Source organism: Anomaloglossus baeobatrachus, chromosome 3, assembly GCF_048569485.1.
Source record: "Anomaloglossus baeobatrachus isolate aAnoBae1 chromosome 3, aAnoBae1.hap1, whole genome shotgun sequence".
In the NCBI taxonomy this organism is placed as follows: domain Eukaryota; kingdom Metazoa; phylum Chordata; class Amphibia; order Anura; family Aromobatidae; genus Anomaloglossus; species Anomaloglossus baeobatrachus.
In genome coordinates this window covers 30704984-30723136 of record NC_134355.1, presented here as the reverse complement: position 1 = coordinate 30723136, position 18153 = coordinate 30704984, and the positions used below count along the sequence as shown (strand labels likewise).

The following is an 18153-nucleotide window of genomic DNA, read 5'->3' as shown; positions in this document are numbered from 1 at the left end:
AATGTCTGTTACCCACCGGTCCTTGACCTGTGGCAGCCAAATGTCGCAAAAGCGGGAGAGCCTGCCACCGACCGAGGATGCGGAGGGAGGAGGCCGAAAGTCATGAGGCAGCCGCCTTGGAAGCGGTTCCTCCGGTTGCTTTCTTGGGGCGTGAGTGAGCCCGCCAGGAATCTGAGCCCCTTTGCTCCTTCTGAGTCCCTTTGGACGAGGAGAATTGGGCTTTGCCGGAGCCTCGAAAGGACCGAAACCTCGACTGCCACCTCCTTTGTTGAGGTTTGCTTGATCTGGGCTGGGGTAAGGAGGAGTCTTTACCCTTGGACTGTTTAATGATTTCAGCCAATTGCTCACCAAACAGTCTGTCTACAGATAGTGGCAAGCTGGTTAAACATTTTTTGGAAGCAGAATCCGCTTTCCATTCTTTTAACCACAAGGCTCTGCGCAAAACCACCGAGTTGGCAGACGCCATTGAGGTACGGCTCGTAGAGTCCAGGACAGCGTTGATAGCATAGGTCGCAAACGCAGACATTTGCGAAGTTAAGGACTCCACTTGCGGCACTGCTGGACGTATGATAGAGTCCACCTGTGCCAGACCAGCTGAAATAGCTTGGAGTGCCCACACGGCCGCGAATGCTGGAGCAAACGACGCGCCGATAGCTTCATAGACAGATTTCAACCAAAGGTCTATCTGTCTGTCATCGGCATCTTTAAGTGAAGCCCCATCCTCCACTGCAACTATGGATCTAGCCGCAAGCCTGGAGATTGGGGGATCCACCTTTGGACACTGGGTCCAGCGTTTGACCACGTCAGGGGGAAAGGGATAACGTGTATCCTTAAGACGTTTGGAGAAACGCTTGTCTGGATAAGCATGGTGTTTCTGGACTGAATCTCTGAAGTCAGCGTGGTCCAGAAAAGTACTCAGTTTACGCTTGGGATACCTGAAATGGAACTTCTCCTGCTGTGCAGCTGCCTCTTCTGCTGAAGGGGCTGGGGGAGAAATATCCAACAGTCTATTGATGGCCGCTATAAGGTCATTTACCATGGCGTCACCATCAGGAGTATCCAGATTGAGAGCGGTCTCAGGATTAGACTCCTGATCACCCTCCTCTGTCTCATCATGCAGAGACTCTTCTCGCTGAGACCCTGATCCGCGTGATTACGTGGAGGGTCCCTCCCAGCGAGCTCGCTTAGGCTGCCTGGGACTGTCATCTGAGTCAGAGCCTTCAGCCTGAGATGCCTGGGACCCCCTTGAAGCACGGATTAACTCCAACTGAGGGGGACCGGGGAACATTGACGCAGCAGTGTCCATGGTCTGAGTAACTGGCCTGGCCTGCAAGGTCTCTAGGATTTTTGTCATAGTGACAGACATCTTGTCAGCAAAAACTGCAAACTCTGTCCCCGTCACCGGGACAGGGTTCACCGGTGACTCTGCCTGGGCCACTACCACCATAGACTCCGGCTGACGAAGTGGCACAGGGACCGAACATTGCACACAATGGGGGTCATTGGAACCTGCCGGTAGATCAGCCCCACAAGCGGCACAAGTAGCGTATACAGCCTGTGTCTTGGCACCCTTGCGTTTTGCGGATGACATGTTGTCGTCTTCTCAGAGCAATATAGGGTATACAGCCAAGAAGCGACCTTACAGTGCAATATATATATATATATATATGGTATAGAGAAAAAAATACACCAATATAACACTGTGGCACTAGTGGGGCCAGCACTAATGTGCTGCTTACCGCCCGCTTAACGCGGGTGTGTGGTCGCCAGAAATCCCTTGTCTGGGTCTCCCAGAGCCTGTGTCCGTTCTCCAGCCAGACTGCATGTAGGAATGGCTGCCGGCGCCCTGTGGAGAGGGGCGGGCCCTGGGCGTGTGCAGACAAAGTGCGGGAAACCTGCGCCCCACTGTGCTCAGTGAGAGGGCTGGAGTATGTAAATAAGACTCCAGCCCTCGGCGCTGACTATCGTACAGCGTCTCTCCCTTGCCCTGATTGACAGGGTGGGGGCGGGAACGAAGCGGAGCTAGGCCGCAAAAGCCGGGGACTAGATTTATAAGCGCCGCCGTCGTAAAAGCACGGTCGGCGCTAAGTCCCCGGCGCACCACAAGTCTCAGCCGCGCCGCCGCTCCAGGGGCGGCCGGCGCGGCAGTCCCCAACACATAAAGTCCCTCAGAGAAACTGCAGTGACTGTAACCCCAGCGCACAGCGCTACTGTCCCCGGCGCACTAGCACACCCAGCAAGTCTGGAGTGTGCGCGGCCTGTCCATACGGGGACACAGAATACCTGAATGTTGCAGGGCCTTGTCCCTGAACGGTACCCAGCTCCGTATCTAGCAGGTTCTACGGGTCTGTGGATGGAGCCCGGCCTCAGGGCTTGGGGGCCGGTAAGATCCCACTTCCTCAGAGCCCCTCAGGGGGATGGGGAAGGAAAGCAGCATGTGGGCTCCAGCCTCCGTACCCACAATGGTGTCACGCTCCCCGGGTCCTCGGCTCCCCTTCCCGGGTCTCCTGCCCCGCTCCCCGGCTCACCTGCCACGCTCCCCGCGTCCCAGTCCCTTGTGCCCGTCCTTCCTGGGCTTCCTGGCCGCCGATCCCGGCGCCCGACGGCCTCCCAGGCCCTGCTCGGCTCCCCTGCGTCCTCCTCTCAGCCTCCTTCCCTGGCTTCTGGCACCCGGGCCGCGCGCGCGCGCATTAGGGCGCGCGCGCGCGGTCACTGACCCTTTCTTAAAGGGCCAGCGCCCATTAACAGGAAATGAGGTTAGACAGGTACGGGGTATAAAGGGGGTCCTTGTCCAAGGGGGCGGGGCCTGATCTTCGTGTTTTCTGAGCTAGGAGTCAGGTCTCCTTGTGTTTTCCTGCCATACTTACGTATCTCTCTTCTAGAGCTGATCCCGCCTCGCCATCCAGTCCTGCTGAATCCCGAGCCCCGCACGCTGTCCGTCTGCCATCTGACAGTCCGTACCATCTCGGATCCCTGCGGTGACCTGTCATCTCGCTCCCAAGGTTCCGGACCCCGCCTGACATCATCTCGGCCTCCGAACCTGAGCTACGTCACCCGGACTACCATCTGTGACTCCGTGGTCCCAGGGACTCCTTCGCTACCTTCACTTGCACGGACTGTTCTGCTGCCCATCAGTGCTTCAGCTACCGGACTCCCTACCACCATCTTAGAGTTCGGTCCAGTGGATCCACCTCCTGGGTCTGCCCGACCGCCCGGCCCTGACAGTAAGATCAGGCCATGGATCCCGCTGCAGCACTATTGGCCCTGCAAGAGGAACTCCAACGCCAGCGTGAAGTCCAGACCCGCATGCTGCAATTTATGACCTCCGTGGACACTCGCCTGTACACATTACAAGCATCAATGACGCCTGCAGCACCCAGGTCTCCCACTAGGCAATCCACGGCTCCCGCACCAGTGGCAGCCGCGTCGGATGCTTCCCGACTCCGTTTGGCGTCACCTCCTCGTTATGCTGGAGATCCCAAGACCTGCAGGGGCTTCATAAACCAATGCTCCCTTCACTTCACGCAGCTGCCCCATCTGTTCGCCTCCGACCAAGCCAAGGTCGCCTTTATAATGTCTCACCTGGAGGGCGAGGCACTGGCGTGGATGAACCCCTTGTGGGAGAAGGAGGACCCCATGACCAAGGATCTTCAAGAGTTCCTGCAGGCCTTTCGCAGTACCTTTGACGAGCCGGGACGCGCCTCGGCGTCTGCTTCATCACTTCTCCGCCTACGTCAAGGAACACTGACGGTGGGCCAATACGCCATCCGTTTCCGCACTTTGGCTTCTGAACTCGGGTGGAATAATGAGGCCCTGACAGCCGCTTTCTGGGAAGGACTGTCAAGTCGCATCAAAGATGAGTTGGCGGGTCGTGACATGCCCTCCACCCTAGATGCCCTGATTGCCCTAGCCACGCGAGTGGACATTCGTTTTCAGGAGCGCTCCAAAGAGCTGGTTCGTGAGCGACGTGCGGTACGGCACTCCTCTCCGCCACAGAAGTCCTCTGTGCCACAGTCATCTACAGCTGGGATTCCTGTCCACGAACCCATGCAGGTTGATCGAGTACGACAGTCTGACCAACGTCGAGCAGAGCGGCTCGCCAAGGGCCTCTGCTTTTACTGCGGAGGGGACACACATCTCCTACGCTCCTGTCCGGAAAGGCCGGGAAACTCCAAAGCCTAGGGTTGGTAGGAGAGGCCACCCTAGGTGCTGGGACTCTCTCCGACCCAGTTATGTGGACGGTACAAGTATCAACAGGAGAGACGCGCTTCACGGCTGAGGCATACCTCGACTCCGGAGCAGCAGGCAATTTTATCCAGCAGGCCTCGGTGGACAAATACCAGCTGCCTGTTACTCTACTCGAGAAGCCCCTACTGATTGCCTCGGTGGATGGGAGACCCCTCTCTGATACCATCTCCTGGATCACGAAGCCGGTGGAACTGCGTATCGGTGCTCTGCACACCGAGAACATCGCTCTCTACGTCCTTCCACACATGTCCCACCAAGTCCTGCTGGGACTTCCTTGGTTGCGAACACACGAACCCTCAGTCAACTGGGGTACTGGCGAAATCACCCGTTGGGGCTCTGCCTGTCATGAGAGATGTCTAAAGTCTATACAACCAGTCCGACGACCTCCGGTTCCTGAGAACCTACCGGGTCTGCCCTCGGCCTATTGGTCCTTCACGGACGTTTTTGACAAGAAGGAGTCTGAGGTACTTCCGCCACACCGTCCCTACGATTGCGCCATCGACCTGCTCCCAGGAACAACACCACCTCGAGGACGGATATATCCGTTGTCTCCAGCCGAAACCAGGGCCATGTCCACCTACATCATGGAAAGCCTGGCAAAGGGATTCATCCGGAGATCCTCCTCTCCTGCGGGAGCAGGCTTCTTCTTCGTTAAGAAGAAAGAGGGTGACCTTCGCCCATGCATTGACTACCGGGGCTTGAATCAGATTACTATAAAAAACAAGTACCCCCTACCGCTCATCCCCGAACTGTTCGATCGGCTCAGAGGAGCCCGTGTGTTCACCAAACTGGATCTTCGGGGTGCCTACAACCTAGTTCGTATCCGCTCTGGGGACGAATGGAAGACCGCGTTTAATACTCGCGATGGGCACTATGAATACTGTGTGATGCCCTTCGGTCTGTGTAACGCTCCTGCCGTATTCCAAGAACTGGTGAACGACATTTTCCGGGACCTCCTATACGTATGTGTAGTAGTTTATCTGGATGACATTCTTGTTTTCTCTCCGGACCTCCAGACCCACAGAGAGAACGTAAAGCTGGTTCTACAAAGACTGAGAGAGAATCGTCTCTACGCCAAATATGAGAAGTGCGTCTTTGAGCAGTCTTCTCTTCCTTTCCTGGGATACATCATCTCGGGGACTGGGCTGCAGATGGATCCCAAGAAGGTCTCCGCCATTCTCAACTGGCCTCCCCCTTCTGGACTGAAGGCAATCCAACGGTTCCTGGGATTTGCCAACTACTACCGCCAGTTTATTCCTCACTTCTCCGCCCTGACTGCTCCTCTCTCCGCTCTGACCAAAAAGGAGGCTAATCCAAAGGACTGGTCACCTGCGGCCGACGCCGCATTTTGCTCCCTGAAGCGAGCATTCGCCTCCTCTCCTGTACTCCACCGACCAGAGTTAAACCGCCAGTTCACCTTAGAGGTGGATGCTTCCTCCTCAGGAGCCGGAGCCGTGCTCATGCAAAAATCCTCCTCCGGGAAGATGGTGACTTGCGGTTTCTTCTCTAAAAGCTTCTCAGCACCTGAACGTAATTACACCATCGGTGACCGAGAGCTATTAGCGGTCAAACTGGCTCTGGAGGAGTGGCGCTACCTCCTGGAAGGAGCAGTGTACCCCGTGATTATCTACACGGACCACAAGAACCTGGAATACCTGCGGTCCGCTCAGCGACTGAACCCACGGCAAGCCAGGTGGTCCTTATTCTTTGCCAGGTTTGACTTCCAGCTTCATTTCCGACCCGCGGACAAGAATATACGCGCTGATGCCTTGTCTAGGTCTCTCATGCCCCTGGAGCAGGAGGAAGAGACTATCCAACCTATCATCTCTCCTAACAAGATTGTTCCGGTGGCTCCTGTCACTCTGGCCCAGATACCACCCGGGAAGACCTATGTCTCTGAGACCGACAGGGAAAAAGTGTTACACTGGGGTCATGCCTCGAAAACAGCCGGCCATGCAGGCCAGAAGAGAACATGGGGTGCGATTGTACGCCATTACTGGTGGCCATCCCTTCGCACGGACGTTGCCGCCTTTGTCTCTGCCTGTCCCTCTTGTGCCAGGAACAAGACGCCCAAACACCTGCCCTATGGCCGTCTTCTGCCTCTGCCGATACCCTCAGTTCCATGGCAACACATAGCGATGGACTTTATTACGGACTTGCCAGTATCCTCCGGACACACAGTCATATGGGTCGTGGTGGATCGGTTCTCCAAAATGGCTCACTTCGTCCCTATGCCTGGACTGCCCTCTGCTCAGGAACTCGCGGAAGCCTATATACAACACATCTTTCGCTTACATGGCTTTCCTTCCCACATCGTGTCCGACAGAGGAACTCAGTTCACCTCCCGCTTCTGGAGGGCTCTCTGCAAACATCTGGGAGTGACTCTAGACTTTTCTTCCGCTTACCATCCTCAGTCTAATGGCCAAGTGGAGAGGGTCAATCAAATCTTGACATCCTTCTTACGTCACTATGTCAACGCCCATCACGACGACTGGTCCACGCTTCTGCCTTGGGCTGAGTTCTCCCATAACCACCACGTCAGTGAGTCGTCCTCCAAATCTCCCTTCCATGTCGTTTACGGACTACAGCCTTCCGTCCCGTTGCCTATATCCCCTTCTTCGGATGTCCCTGCTGCTGATACTGTAGCCCGTGACTTCGCTACCATTTGGGACTCTGTCAAGGCGTCCCTTGGGCGCGCTTCCCAGCGGATGAAGAAACACGCTGACAAAAGGCGTCTAGACCCTCCGTGTTTCTCTCCTGGTGACCTGGTCTGGCTTGCTTCCCAGTACATCCGACTGAAGATTCCTTCCTACAAGCTGGGTCCTCGCTACATCGGGCCGTTTAAGGTCCTCAGCAAGATCAATGAGGTCTCCTACAAACTGAAGCTTCCGGCCACGATGAGAATACCCAACTCCTTCCACGTCTCTCTCCTCAAGCCGGTGTTCCTTGGTCCCTTCTCCGCTGCTGCCAGCCCGGCTCCTCCTCCTATTGCTGAGGACGACATCTACGCGGTAAGAGATATCGTGGCCATGAAGACTGTTCGTGGCCGGCAGTTCTTCCTGGTGGACTGGGAGGGGTATGGTCCTGAGGATAGATCCTGGGAACCCAGGGAGAATGTGGGCACTCCTCTGATCCGTGCCTTCATGTCTCGGTTGCGGGGAGGGGGGCGTGGGGGGGGGGTACTGTCACGCTCCCCGGGTCCTCGGCTCCCCTTCCCGGGTCTCCTGCCCCGCTCCCCGGCTCACCTGCCACGCTCCCCGCGTCCCAGTCCCTTGTGCCCGTCCTTCCTGGGCTTCCTGGCCGCCGATCCCGGCGCCCGACGGCCTCCCAGGCCCTGCTCGGCTCCCCTGCGTCCTCCTCTCAGCCTCCTTCCCTGGCTTCTGGCACCCGGGCCGCGCGCGCGCGCATTAGGGCGCGCGCGCGGTCACTGACCCTTTCTTAAAGGGCCAGCGCCCATTAACAGGAAATGAGGTTAGACAGGTACGGGGTATAAAGGGGGTCCTTGTCCAAGGGGGCGGGGCCTGATCTTCGTGTTTTCTGAGCTAGGAGTCAGGTCTCCTTGTGTTTTCCTGCCATACTTACGTATCTCTCTTCTAGAGCTGATCCCGCCTCGCCATCCAGTCCTGCTGAATCCCGAGCCCCGCACGCTGTCCGTCTGCCATCTGACAGTCCGTACCATCTCGGATCCCTGCGGTGACCTGTCATCTCGCTCCCAAGGTTCCGGACCCCGCCTGACATCATCTCGGCCTCCGAACCTGAGCTACGTCACCCGGACTACCATCTGTGACTCCGTGGTCCCAGGGACTCCTTCGCTACCTTCACTTGCACGGACTGTTCTGCTGCCCATCAGTGCTTCAGCTACCGGACTCCCTACCACCATCTTAGAGTTCGGTCCAGTGGATCCACCTCCTGGGTCTGCCCGACCGCCCGGCCCTGACAAATGGGTACCTCAACCTTAACAAACACCGCCAATAGGAATGGGGTGAGAAGGGAGCATGCTGGGGCCCTAGTATGGGCCCTCTTTTCTTCCATCCGATATAGTCAGCAGCTACTGCTGACTAAACAGTGGAGCTATGCGTGGATGTCTGACCTCCTTCGCACAAAGCTTGAAAACTGAGCAGCCCGTGATCCCACGGGGGGTGTATAGCCAGAAGGGGAGGGGCCTTACACTTTTTAGTGTAATGCTTTGTGTGGCCTCCGGAGGCAGTGCTATACACCCAATCGTCTGGGTCTCCCAATGGAGCGCCGAAGAAAGCACCATAAAAAAATGTCCACCAGCCACCACTTACAAAGTTAAATGTAAAAGGCTACTGCCACATACCATAGAGATTAGGTATCCAAGGTAAAAAATGGTGGTATTTGGAGGACATCAAGCAGGTGCAATTGAAAAAAGCAAAAAAACTCTCAAATTCAGTAATAATATAACATATACCTTAGTCGTGGAGTGAGGATCCAAGAAACCCCGACCTATAGGTTTCGATCTAATGCCTTCTTCCCAACCCCCCCATAAGAAGGCATTAGATTGAAACCTATAGGTCGGGGTTTCTTGGATCCTCACTCCACGACTCAGGTATATGTTATATTATTACTGAATTTGAGAGTTTTTTTGCTTTTTTCAATTGCACCTGCTTGATGTCCTCCAAATACCACCATTTTTTACCTTGGATACCTAATCTCTATGGTATGTGGCAGTAGCCTTTTACATTTAACTTTGTAAGTGGTGGCTGGTGGACATTTTTGTATGGTGCTTTTGTCTAGCTGCAATTTTATGTCTCTTTCACTCTATTTTTTCTTACAATACTACTGAGCTGTGGAGTGAGTACGCCACATGCTGGTCCTCTCACCAAAGTCTTTTTTAATCCTTTTATGCAATTTTCCTGTTTATATTAAATACTCAATAAACTCATTTTCTAATTTCACAAAATTGCCGTTGTACAGTATTTCTTCCTTTTTTCTGTGTATATATATATATATATATATATATATATATGTATATATATATATATATATATATATATATATAAAAATAGACTGTCAGCGGGTATTTTCCACGAAATATACTTACTTTCACGTGGGACTAATGGAATGACTTTACTTCTTATCCTGACTGGCATAGGTCTGTTTGTACATTTTCCGGGGGGTGCTCTCCTAAAGTAAAAGACACAATAAGATACTTCTATTACAACTTTATAAATTAAAAACACCGGCACAATTTACCAGATCCGGCTCCAACGTTCCTTCTCTCTTTACGTGGCAGGACGGCCAAAATGACAAATCATGGCTTAAAACATCTGTATGTATTTCTCAACAAAAGGGAATGATTTGAAACCATCTGAATTTCCACAGACGGTAATTGAAGCCTTGTTATCGATTCTCCTAAACTGCCTGAAATTTGACTATAGCAGGTGAAGCACATTAAAAACCGCAGAATGTATTCTCTAATCAGTGGAGGCCTCCTGCAGAGACCATGCTCTTTTCTCATGGCACACCACCCGTTCACCGAAACAAAAATGTGATGGTTTTGTACAATCACAGCAGGCTATGCTGCTCAACACCTTAAAGAGGACCTGTCCCCACTTAAAAAATGACCAGTTTTTGTTTTTATTATATTCCCATTGCTCCTCTGAGTATTCTGTTTTTTGTTTTTTCTTAATATGCCATATGGTTGCAGAGATACGGGCCTTTTTATTTTGTGCTACAGTCTTTGCTAAGGGGGCGGTGCTTACAGGGTAATTATGCAGATCAGCCTAAAGACACACCCCCGAGGATCCTGTGAGTCATTAAATTGGCCGTATTTCTGGAAATGTATGGTGGAATTTTTTGAGAAAAAAAAGAAAATTAAGGTGAACAACAGGAATAAGATAGGATTGTAAACTAGACACTTTTCAACCTCATGACAGGTCCCCTTTAAGGCAGATCTGTCTCTAGATTTTGCAATACTACAAATTGCATATATAATTAAAAGGGCAGGTGTAAATGTGACGCCCTAGACTATCCAGGTCGTCCCAGGTAGACACAACAACACTACACACCCCCCTTCCCAGTTAGGTAACATCAGTCAATTTTAAAGCCTTGTCACCACCCTCCAGGTTTGATGTCCACACCAGGGGGGTGGAGCCAGGCAGTTGGCTCCACCCACCGAGGAGTTCACATGCCTGGAGGCGGGAAAACACAGGAGTCGAGTCTAGCTCAGGCTCTGGGAGACTCAAGTTCAAGTTGGAGAGGAGTTTGGACAGGAGGGAGGTTGAGTACTCAGGCAGACCTGCGCTAGGGCCTGCCAAAGACTACCGGTGGCTGGGTCGGAGCCCAGTCACCATTGGCAAGGAGGCAGACGGTAGTGGCCGCCTGCAGGAGACCGGGAAGACGATTGACCGGTGGAACCGTAAGGGACCGGGACAGGGTAGTGGCCCGCCGGAACCGAACCGGGGAGCCAACTGGATACCGGAGCACCAGGCAGGGTACTCAGACCCTGAACTAGGCTAGAAGCCACCACCATAGTCAAATTAACTGATTGCGGTCTGGACCTTAGGGGTTCATTCCCACCTAAGTCCCGATTGAAGGCAACAGCCCAACCATTCCGGATAAGTGCCACCGCCAAGGGCAAGAGATCCAAAGGGCCAGCGTCTATGGGCAAACGGGCTCCTACGACAGATACACGTCGGGGAGTGGACTACCGGTGTCTAGGCACAGGAGTCAAGATTCACATACAGAGGTGCAGGAGAAAGGTGGACACCACCAACCTAATCTGGGGAAAGCTGCAGCCGGCTGCGGGCCCCGTTCATCACTCCGTTTGGTTTACCAGTGACTCCAGTGTCTTGTGTCAGAGTGAGTACACCAGTGCCATCCAGCACCGCGCCGCGCTGCACCGCAACACTACACCCTGCACCTGGGCCCTGGCCCGCCGGACCCCGGGACCAACATCCCCTACCCACGGAGGGGTCAACACCTAGCTGCGCTACTACACCGCTGCCAGGGGTCCCCATACGTTCACCGCAGCGGTGGTGTCTACAATCACCACAACCCGTGGGTGGCGTCACGAACTATCACTTGAAACCAAACACCCAAATCCCGGCGTGTGGCGCCAACTCCCTTGCAGAGCGACGTGATCCCCGGGTCCGTGAGAGGCTCGAGCCACCACCCGCAGTGCGAGCATGGATCCAAGTGGCTCGGCGGTCGCAGCCGAGCCTGCGGGGCGGTACATACATACTGTGCCTGGACATTTTATGTTTTTTCACATTCGGGTTTTTTTGGGGAAGTACAGTGACCTTTTTTTTTTTAGTTTTTATCGTACAATTCAAATAATTTTATATTTTAAAAAATTTGACTTTTTCATACACAACAATGCCAAATATGTTTATAGGTATTTTTGTTTTCTTCTAATATTCTTTATTTCTGAATAGGAAAAAAAGCAATGATTTAAACTTTTATATATTTTTTATTGTTTTTACACATTATTTTTGTTCATAGTTTTACTTTTTTATGCCTCTTGAACCTGCCATTGTTCGATCACTTCTTTTCTGCTTCTTTTAACTTTTTCATGGTTTCTGAACTCCGAAGCAAATTATACAAAATAATAAAAGACTGAACATACACAAAATATTTTTTTTTCCATTTATGTGTCAATTTTTTCACTGGAATCCTTCTGTATGTACAATGTCTAGAAACAGTGAGATGCTAATTACAACAGACGGTGTGTTGAACTAACTGACTTAGGGGTACTTTGCACGCTGCGACATCGCTAGCCGAGGATAGCGATGTTGAGCGCGATAGTACCCGCCCCCGTCTCACATGTGATATCTTGTGATAGCTGCCGCAGCGAACATTATCACTACGGCAGCATCACACGCACTTACCTGGCCGGCGACGTCGCTGTGACTGCCGAAGAATCCCTCCTTCAAGGAGGCGGTGCGTTCGGCGTCACCGCGTCGTCACTAATCGGCCGGCCAATAGAAGCAGAGGGGCGGAGATGAGCGGGATGTAACATCCCGCCCACCTTCTCCCTTCCGCATTGCCGGTGGACGGCGGGCGCAGGTAAGGAGATGTTTGTCACTCCTGCGGCTTCACACACAGCGATGTGTGGAGCTGCAGGAACGACAAAGAACATCGTACCTGCGGACGCACCGACATTATGAAAATGAACGACGTGACACAGATCACTGATTTTTGACTGTTTCACGCTCATTCATCTTCTCTCTTAGGCTTTACACGTTGCGACGTCGTTACCGGTGCCGGATGTATGTCACTTTCGATTTGACCCCGACAATATCGCAGTAGCGATGTCGCAACGTGCAAAGTACCCCTTATTCCAGCATTGATTATCTCCTAAAGCTAAAATGAACATTGTCAGTAAATAACAGTGTAAGGGGGTAGTCGGACCCCCGAGCAGGAAGAGAGAATTCCCCCCCTGAAGACGCCACATGGTGTGGTGGCGAATGTCGACAGTAATAATAAAATGTGACCTGTTGTGTTAGGTGATAAACGGTTTTCCCCACTAGGTGCCAGTACATAAGACACAAAGATATTGAACTAAAGCACATCTCGTATCAATGTATATGCCACTCCATAAAGGCTCAAGAGAAACAAAGAAGCGGAGTATTCAAAGGCTGAATGTACAAAACATCAATTCTTTATTGAATACAAATATTAAAAGAATCATTTTTAACAAGTATATAGTGGTGCTAATAGTGAAAAATAGGTGAAAACCCACATGTTGATGGGGAGCAAGAGGCGAAAAACCACCGTAGGAAAAAAGGGTTAGTCTGAGAGGGAATCAGATGAAGGAACAATCATAAGTGGCTGACAGGTAAGGAGCCTCTATTCACAGCATAATATATGTGGAATCACACAGGCCTAATCCATGTCCCATAGTCAAAGCAAAGAAGAGGCACCAAACGAGTCAGTCACATAATATAAATAAAAGTCCCAAGACTTACACATAATAAAGGTGGTCACCAGAGCATCCCACACCAGCAAGAAATACCCTCCTACGCGCGTTTCGCGACACAAGTTGTTGTAGCTTCTTCAGGGAAGGTGCCAGTACATAGTAGGTGGTTCCCCTGGTAACAGTGGCAGGGAAGGAGGAGTAGTGTAGGCTAGTTGGGGGATGGGCTCTGAATGCAGGGCCAGAGTTTAGTCAGACGTGACATGCCAGAGAGCTCAGTCTGAGGTGACGGGGCAGAGTGTGGGAGTGGGTGCTTTGGCAGAGAAGTGGAGGTCAGCAGGAATGCCTGTAGAAGGGACCTTCGGGAGACGGGAACGCCCGTAGCGAGAAAACAGAATAAACCTTTGAGGAAAGGTGGAAAAGTCGGGACTTGTCCGGAGCCGTTAGTGTGTACTGGAGCCGGTAGTGTGTACTGGAGCCAGTAGTGTGTACTGGAGCCGGTAGTGTGTACTGGAGCCGGTAGTGTGTACTGGAGCCGGTAGTGTGTACTGGAGCCGGTAGTGTGTACTGGAGCCGGTAGTGTGTACTGGAGCCGGTAGTGTGTACTGGAGCCGCCCCATAGTCTGAAAAACCCCTGAGATAGGGCTTGACTAAACCCGGGTTGGAGTGCAGCTACCAGGGGGGTAACACGTGGCCCCTGCAGGTGAAGGAAAGTATCCGGAGGAAAAAGGGGAACCGTCTGTATAAAGAACCTGTAACGTAGAATTGTGGTACTGAAGTAAACCTGCTGCTGAGAAGTGAGGGCAACCAAAGAATGGAAGCCTTTTACAATAAATTGTTGTTTGGTTTATCAGCTGCCTGCAGCCGCCTCTTGTCTGTGAGTGAAAAAGAAGCTGGAGAGCTGAAAGAGGGAGATGCTGCTGAAAGCCAATATGCTGACATGAATGTGTCCCTGCCATCCACACTCTGCCCCAACAACACTCCCGCTTTGCTAGTGACGGTCTGGCCGGGGGTCAGCCTGTCGCCCTTGGGGCAGGAAACCACGACTACACCCCCTGAGGCGTCCCCTACCCCCGTTACAACAGTACACAGCGTGATAAGAGACACATCTCTGAAATCTTTGTGTTATCCCCTACAGCATGCTGTATTCAGATTACATACCAAAAACCTGCTGACAGATTCCCTTTAAAAACAGCTGTTCTGGAAGAGATTTCTTCGTGAAAAACTGTCATAGTTTATGAGCGTCTCAAAAACTCTGTGTGAACACAGCCTTATGGTGAAGGGTTGTCTTGAAGAGTATTATTACTATTATTATTATTTTTTGATGAGTTCAGTAATAACGATTTTGGGAAAGAAAAGTTAATTCTCTGTCTGTGAGAACGTTATTGGTTATATTTGCAAAAAAAAAAAAGCCTCCGGATTGTGTGAGCGCAGACAGCTGCAGGGAATCAAGGAAGTGTTCGTAATAACAAAATATATTGAATTTACCTTCCAATGTCTTGGAAATCTATCATGCCGCTGCTTTATACGAGCTGGCGGGAGAGCGCAGGGCGACATTCTGTAAAGTGTCAGCTCCCGGCACGGGGAACAATGATCTGTTCTCTGATTTACGGCTTCCAGATCCCATGTAGACTTCAGTTTAATGCGCTTCTCATGTAGCCGGACACCAAAGATTAATATATGAGGCATAAATTATATGGAAATAAATCTTAATGAAAAGTTCTGCAACTTTCTAATACGATCTCAAGATCTCTGCTTGCTTTCAGTGAGTGGAAAGATTTATAAGACGCCCATTTGCCCCATATTAGTAGGAGAATTCCACCGCGACACCAAATATGATGGATGGACGACCTATCTGCAGTATCTACTACCTAGAACATGTAATAATATTAATTTTCAGAAATGCATCGAGGCCTTTCTTGAACTTGTTCAATTAATCAACCATCACAATAAACCTTGGACAGGTCCCAATCTTATTTTTGGTATTGAAGCATCTAATGAGCGTGTGCAAAGGACCAAGGAATATCTGGGGTGGCAATGGGGCATTTGCCCAGGGTGCAACCATCAGAGCAGCACCATCGGACAGACTGATAGGGAGGTTTGAGATGTCTCCCATGTGGCTGCATTTTGCCACTCCATGTAGTTTGGTTTGGCCATTCTTTGCACCAGGTAAGCTGACAGCTCAGAAGAGGTGTAACAAGGACAATTGAAGCCCTGACCGCCGGTACTTTCGGGTCAGGGTGAAATCAGCAGTGTGATCGGATCATGAGATCACCCTGTTGACGTCACTTGCTGGTGCCGCACAGGTACAAAGAACGTTGATGTAGTAAGCGCCTGGTAAGACATTGAAGATTTATTGTAATTGGGGGAAATGTGTGAGGAAACAGCATGGTGAGTGGGGTGGGGGGTAATTTATGAGGGAAAAAGTATGAGGAGCAGGGTAGGGGATGGGTGCAGAGTATGAGGAGGGGGGCTGTATAAAGAGACAGTATGGGAAACGAGTGGTTATGTGAGGAGACAGTATGGGGAGTGTAGACTGTGTAGGGAGACAGTGTGAGGAGTATGGGTGGAGTGGGTGCGGAAACAGTGTGGGGAGGGGGATGTATGAGGAAACATTATGTAGAATGGGGAGACGGCAAAGTGATCAAGGGGGAATGTGTGAGGAGATAGTATGGTAAGGAAGTGGGGAATGGGTGTGGAAACAGTATGGGGTGACGGGTGGATGAGTCAGAAGACAGTATGAAGAGTGAGGAGATAAATATGTGAGGAGACTGTATGGTTAGCAGGGAGAAATGTATGAGGAGACAGTATGAGGGGGAAAAAAGTTTGAGTAGGTTATTGAAGGGAGTCGTGTGAAGAGAAAGTATGGGGGGATAAAGGGGCTTAGAATAAAGACTGGGTAGTGTGTGTGGGGCAGTATACAGAGAGGGTAGCACGGGGGGACATTGTGAGGTCACAGCAAGGGGATGCCAAGAGGGGGAGTGTGATGAGGGGGCACAATACAGAGACTGGGGGACAGAGTATGACAGTATGACATGACAGTGTGAAAAGTGGAACCAGTATGGAAAGGAGAGGGCATTGTGGAAGCAATGTACCATAAGAGGGACAGTGTGTAGGTCATATTTTGTGCATGGAACAAAGCAAGGGGTAATTATTTATTCAGGTGCACGGCATAGAGAAAGTCTTATTCAGGAGCATTACAATGACACTGTTATTTTTAAGCACACTGTGTTGGGATGAACTGCAGAAGACCAGAGAAGATGGAAGTCTGCAGAGATGAGCTGTGAAAGTCATCATGGCATCTGGACAAAATGAAGAAGAAGAAAAAAAAGTAAAAAACACCAGTCAAAGAAGATGTCATCTATAAGGTACCTTGATGTAAAGGTTTGTGATACTGCCTCTCATCAGTACTGTGGTTACTGTATGGACCGCAGTCTAATGATCACTGATAACAACAACCATACTATGAAGAAAAAGACATGGATCGCACATCCCAAAAATACAATGATCTAAAGCCGCTAGGCAAAAAATTAAATAGAACATGAGGTTCTTTTGTTACCATTCTGATCAGATTGTATTAAGCCCACTGCCACGTCACGGCAAACCTCTTGAGTGGGTCCCTAACCTGACCTTTTTGTGCGGCACCGTGCACTGACCACCGCCGCAGCGACAAAGCGCCAGCAAGGTGGGCGACCTGGTGCCTCACAGCACCCATGCTGCAAGGCAAAGCCCCCAAGGCTCCAGGCCGCGCCGCCCCACTGACACGACACCACCACAACAGCAGCCACCACACAGCACCAGCACACAGTGAGAGGAGCTGTGCACTCACCTCCCACTGGCTCCCATATGTGAACTGGGAGCAAAAAGAAGGCTGACCCCTCTTGCAGTCTCCTGCTGATTAAAATCACCTGTGCCAAATGGGGAGAGTGCAGATCCAAGCAAAAAAAGAGGGGGATAGAATGATATAAATACCATACTATGAAGAAAAAGACATGGATCGCACATCCCAAAAATACATTGATCTAAAGCCGCTAGGCAAAAAATTAAATAGAACATGAGGTTCTTTTGTTACCATTCTGATCAGATTGTATTAAGCCCACTGCCACGTCACGGCAAACCTCTTGAGTGGGTCCCTAACCTGACCTTTTTGTGCGGCACCGTGCACTGACCACCGCCGCAGCGACAAAGCGCCAGCAAGGTGGGCGACCTGGTTCCTCACAGCACCCATGCTGCAAGGCAAAGCCCCCAAGGCTCCAGGCCGCGCCGCCCCACTGACACCACACCACCACGACAGCAGCCACCACACAGCACCAGCACACAGTGAGAGGAGCTGTGCACTCACCTCCCACTGGCTCCCATATGTGGTCAGGTTAGGGACCCACTCAAGAGGTTTGCCGTGACGTGGCAGTGGGCTTAATACAATCTGATCAGAATGGTAACAAAAGAACCTCATGTTCTATTTAATTTTTTGCCTAGCGGCTTTAGATCAATGTATTTTTGGGATGTGCGATCCATGTCTTTTTTCTTCATAGTATGGTATTTATATCAGGCTATCCCCCTCTTTTTTTGCTTGGATCTGCACTCTCCCCATTTGACACAGGTGTTTTTAATCAGCAGGAGACTGCAAGAGGGGCCAGCCTTCTTTTTGCTCCCAGTTCACATATGGGAGCCAGTGGGAGGTGAGTGCACAGCTCCTCTCACTGTGTGCTGGTGCTGTGTGGTGGCTGCTGTCGTGGTGGTGTCGTGTCAGTGGGGCGGCGCGGCCTGGAGCCTTGGGGGCTTCGCCTTGCAGCATGGGTGCTGTGAGGCACCAGGTCGCCCGCCCTGCTGGCGTTTTGTCGCCGCGGCGGTGGTCAGTGCACAGTGCCACACAAAAAGGTCAGGTTAGGGACCCACTCAAGAGGTTTGCCGTGACGTGGCAGTGGGCTTAATACAATCTGATCAGAATGGTAACAAAAGAACCTCATGTTCTATTTAATTTTTTGCCTAGCGGCTTTAGATCAATGTATTTTTGGGATGTGCGA

General features: G+C 51.4%; 1 protein-coding gene across 1 annotated transcript in view; it reads right to left on the bottom strand.

Annotated features, from left to right (window-relative positions):
- Nucleotides 1-18153, bottom strand: part of HHIPL2 (HHIP like 2) — a 93688-nt gene that overhangs the window by 9499 nt on the left and 66036 nt on the right. Inside the window, exon 8 of the mRNA XM_075337974.1 lies at nt 9314-9396. Within this exon, the coding sequence (XP_075194089.1) occupies nt 9314-9396 (83 nt within the window). The remainder of the gene's footprint in view (nt 1-9313; nt 9397-18153) is intronic.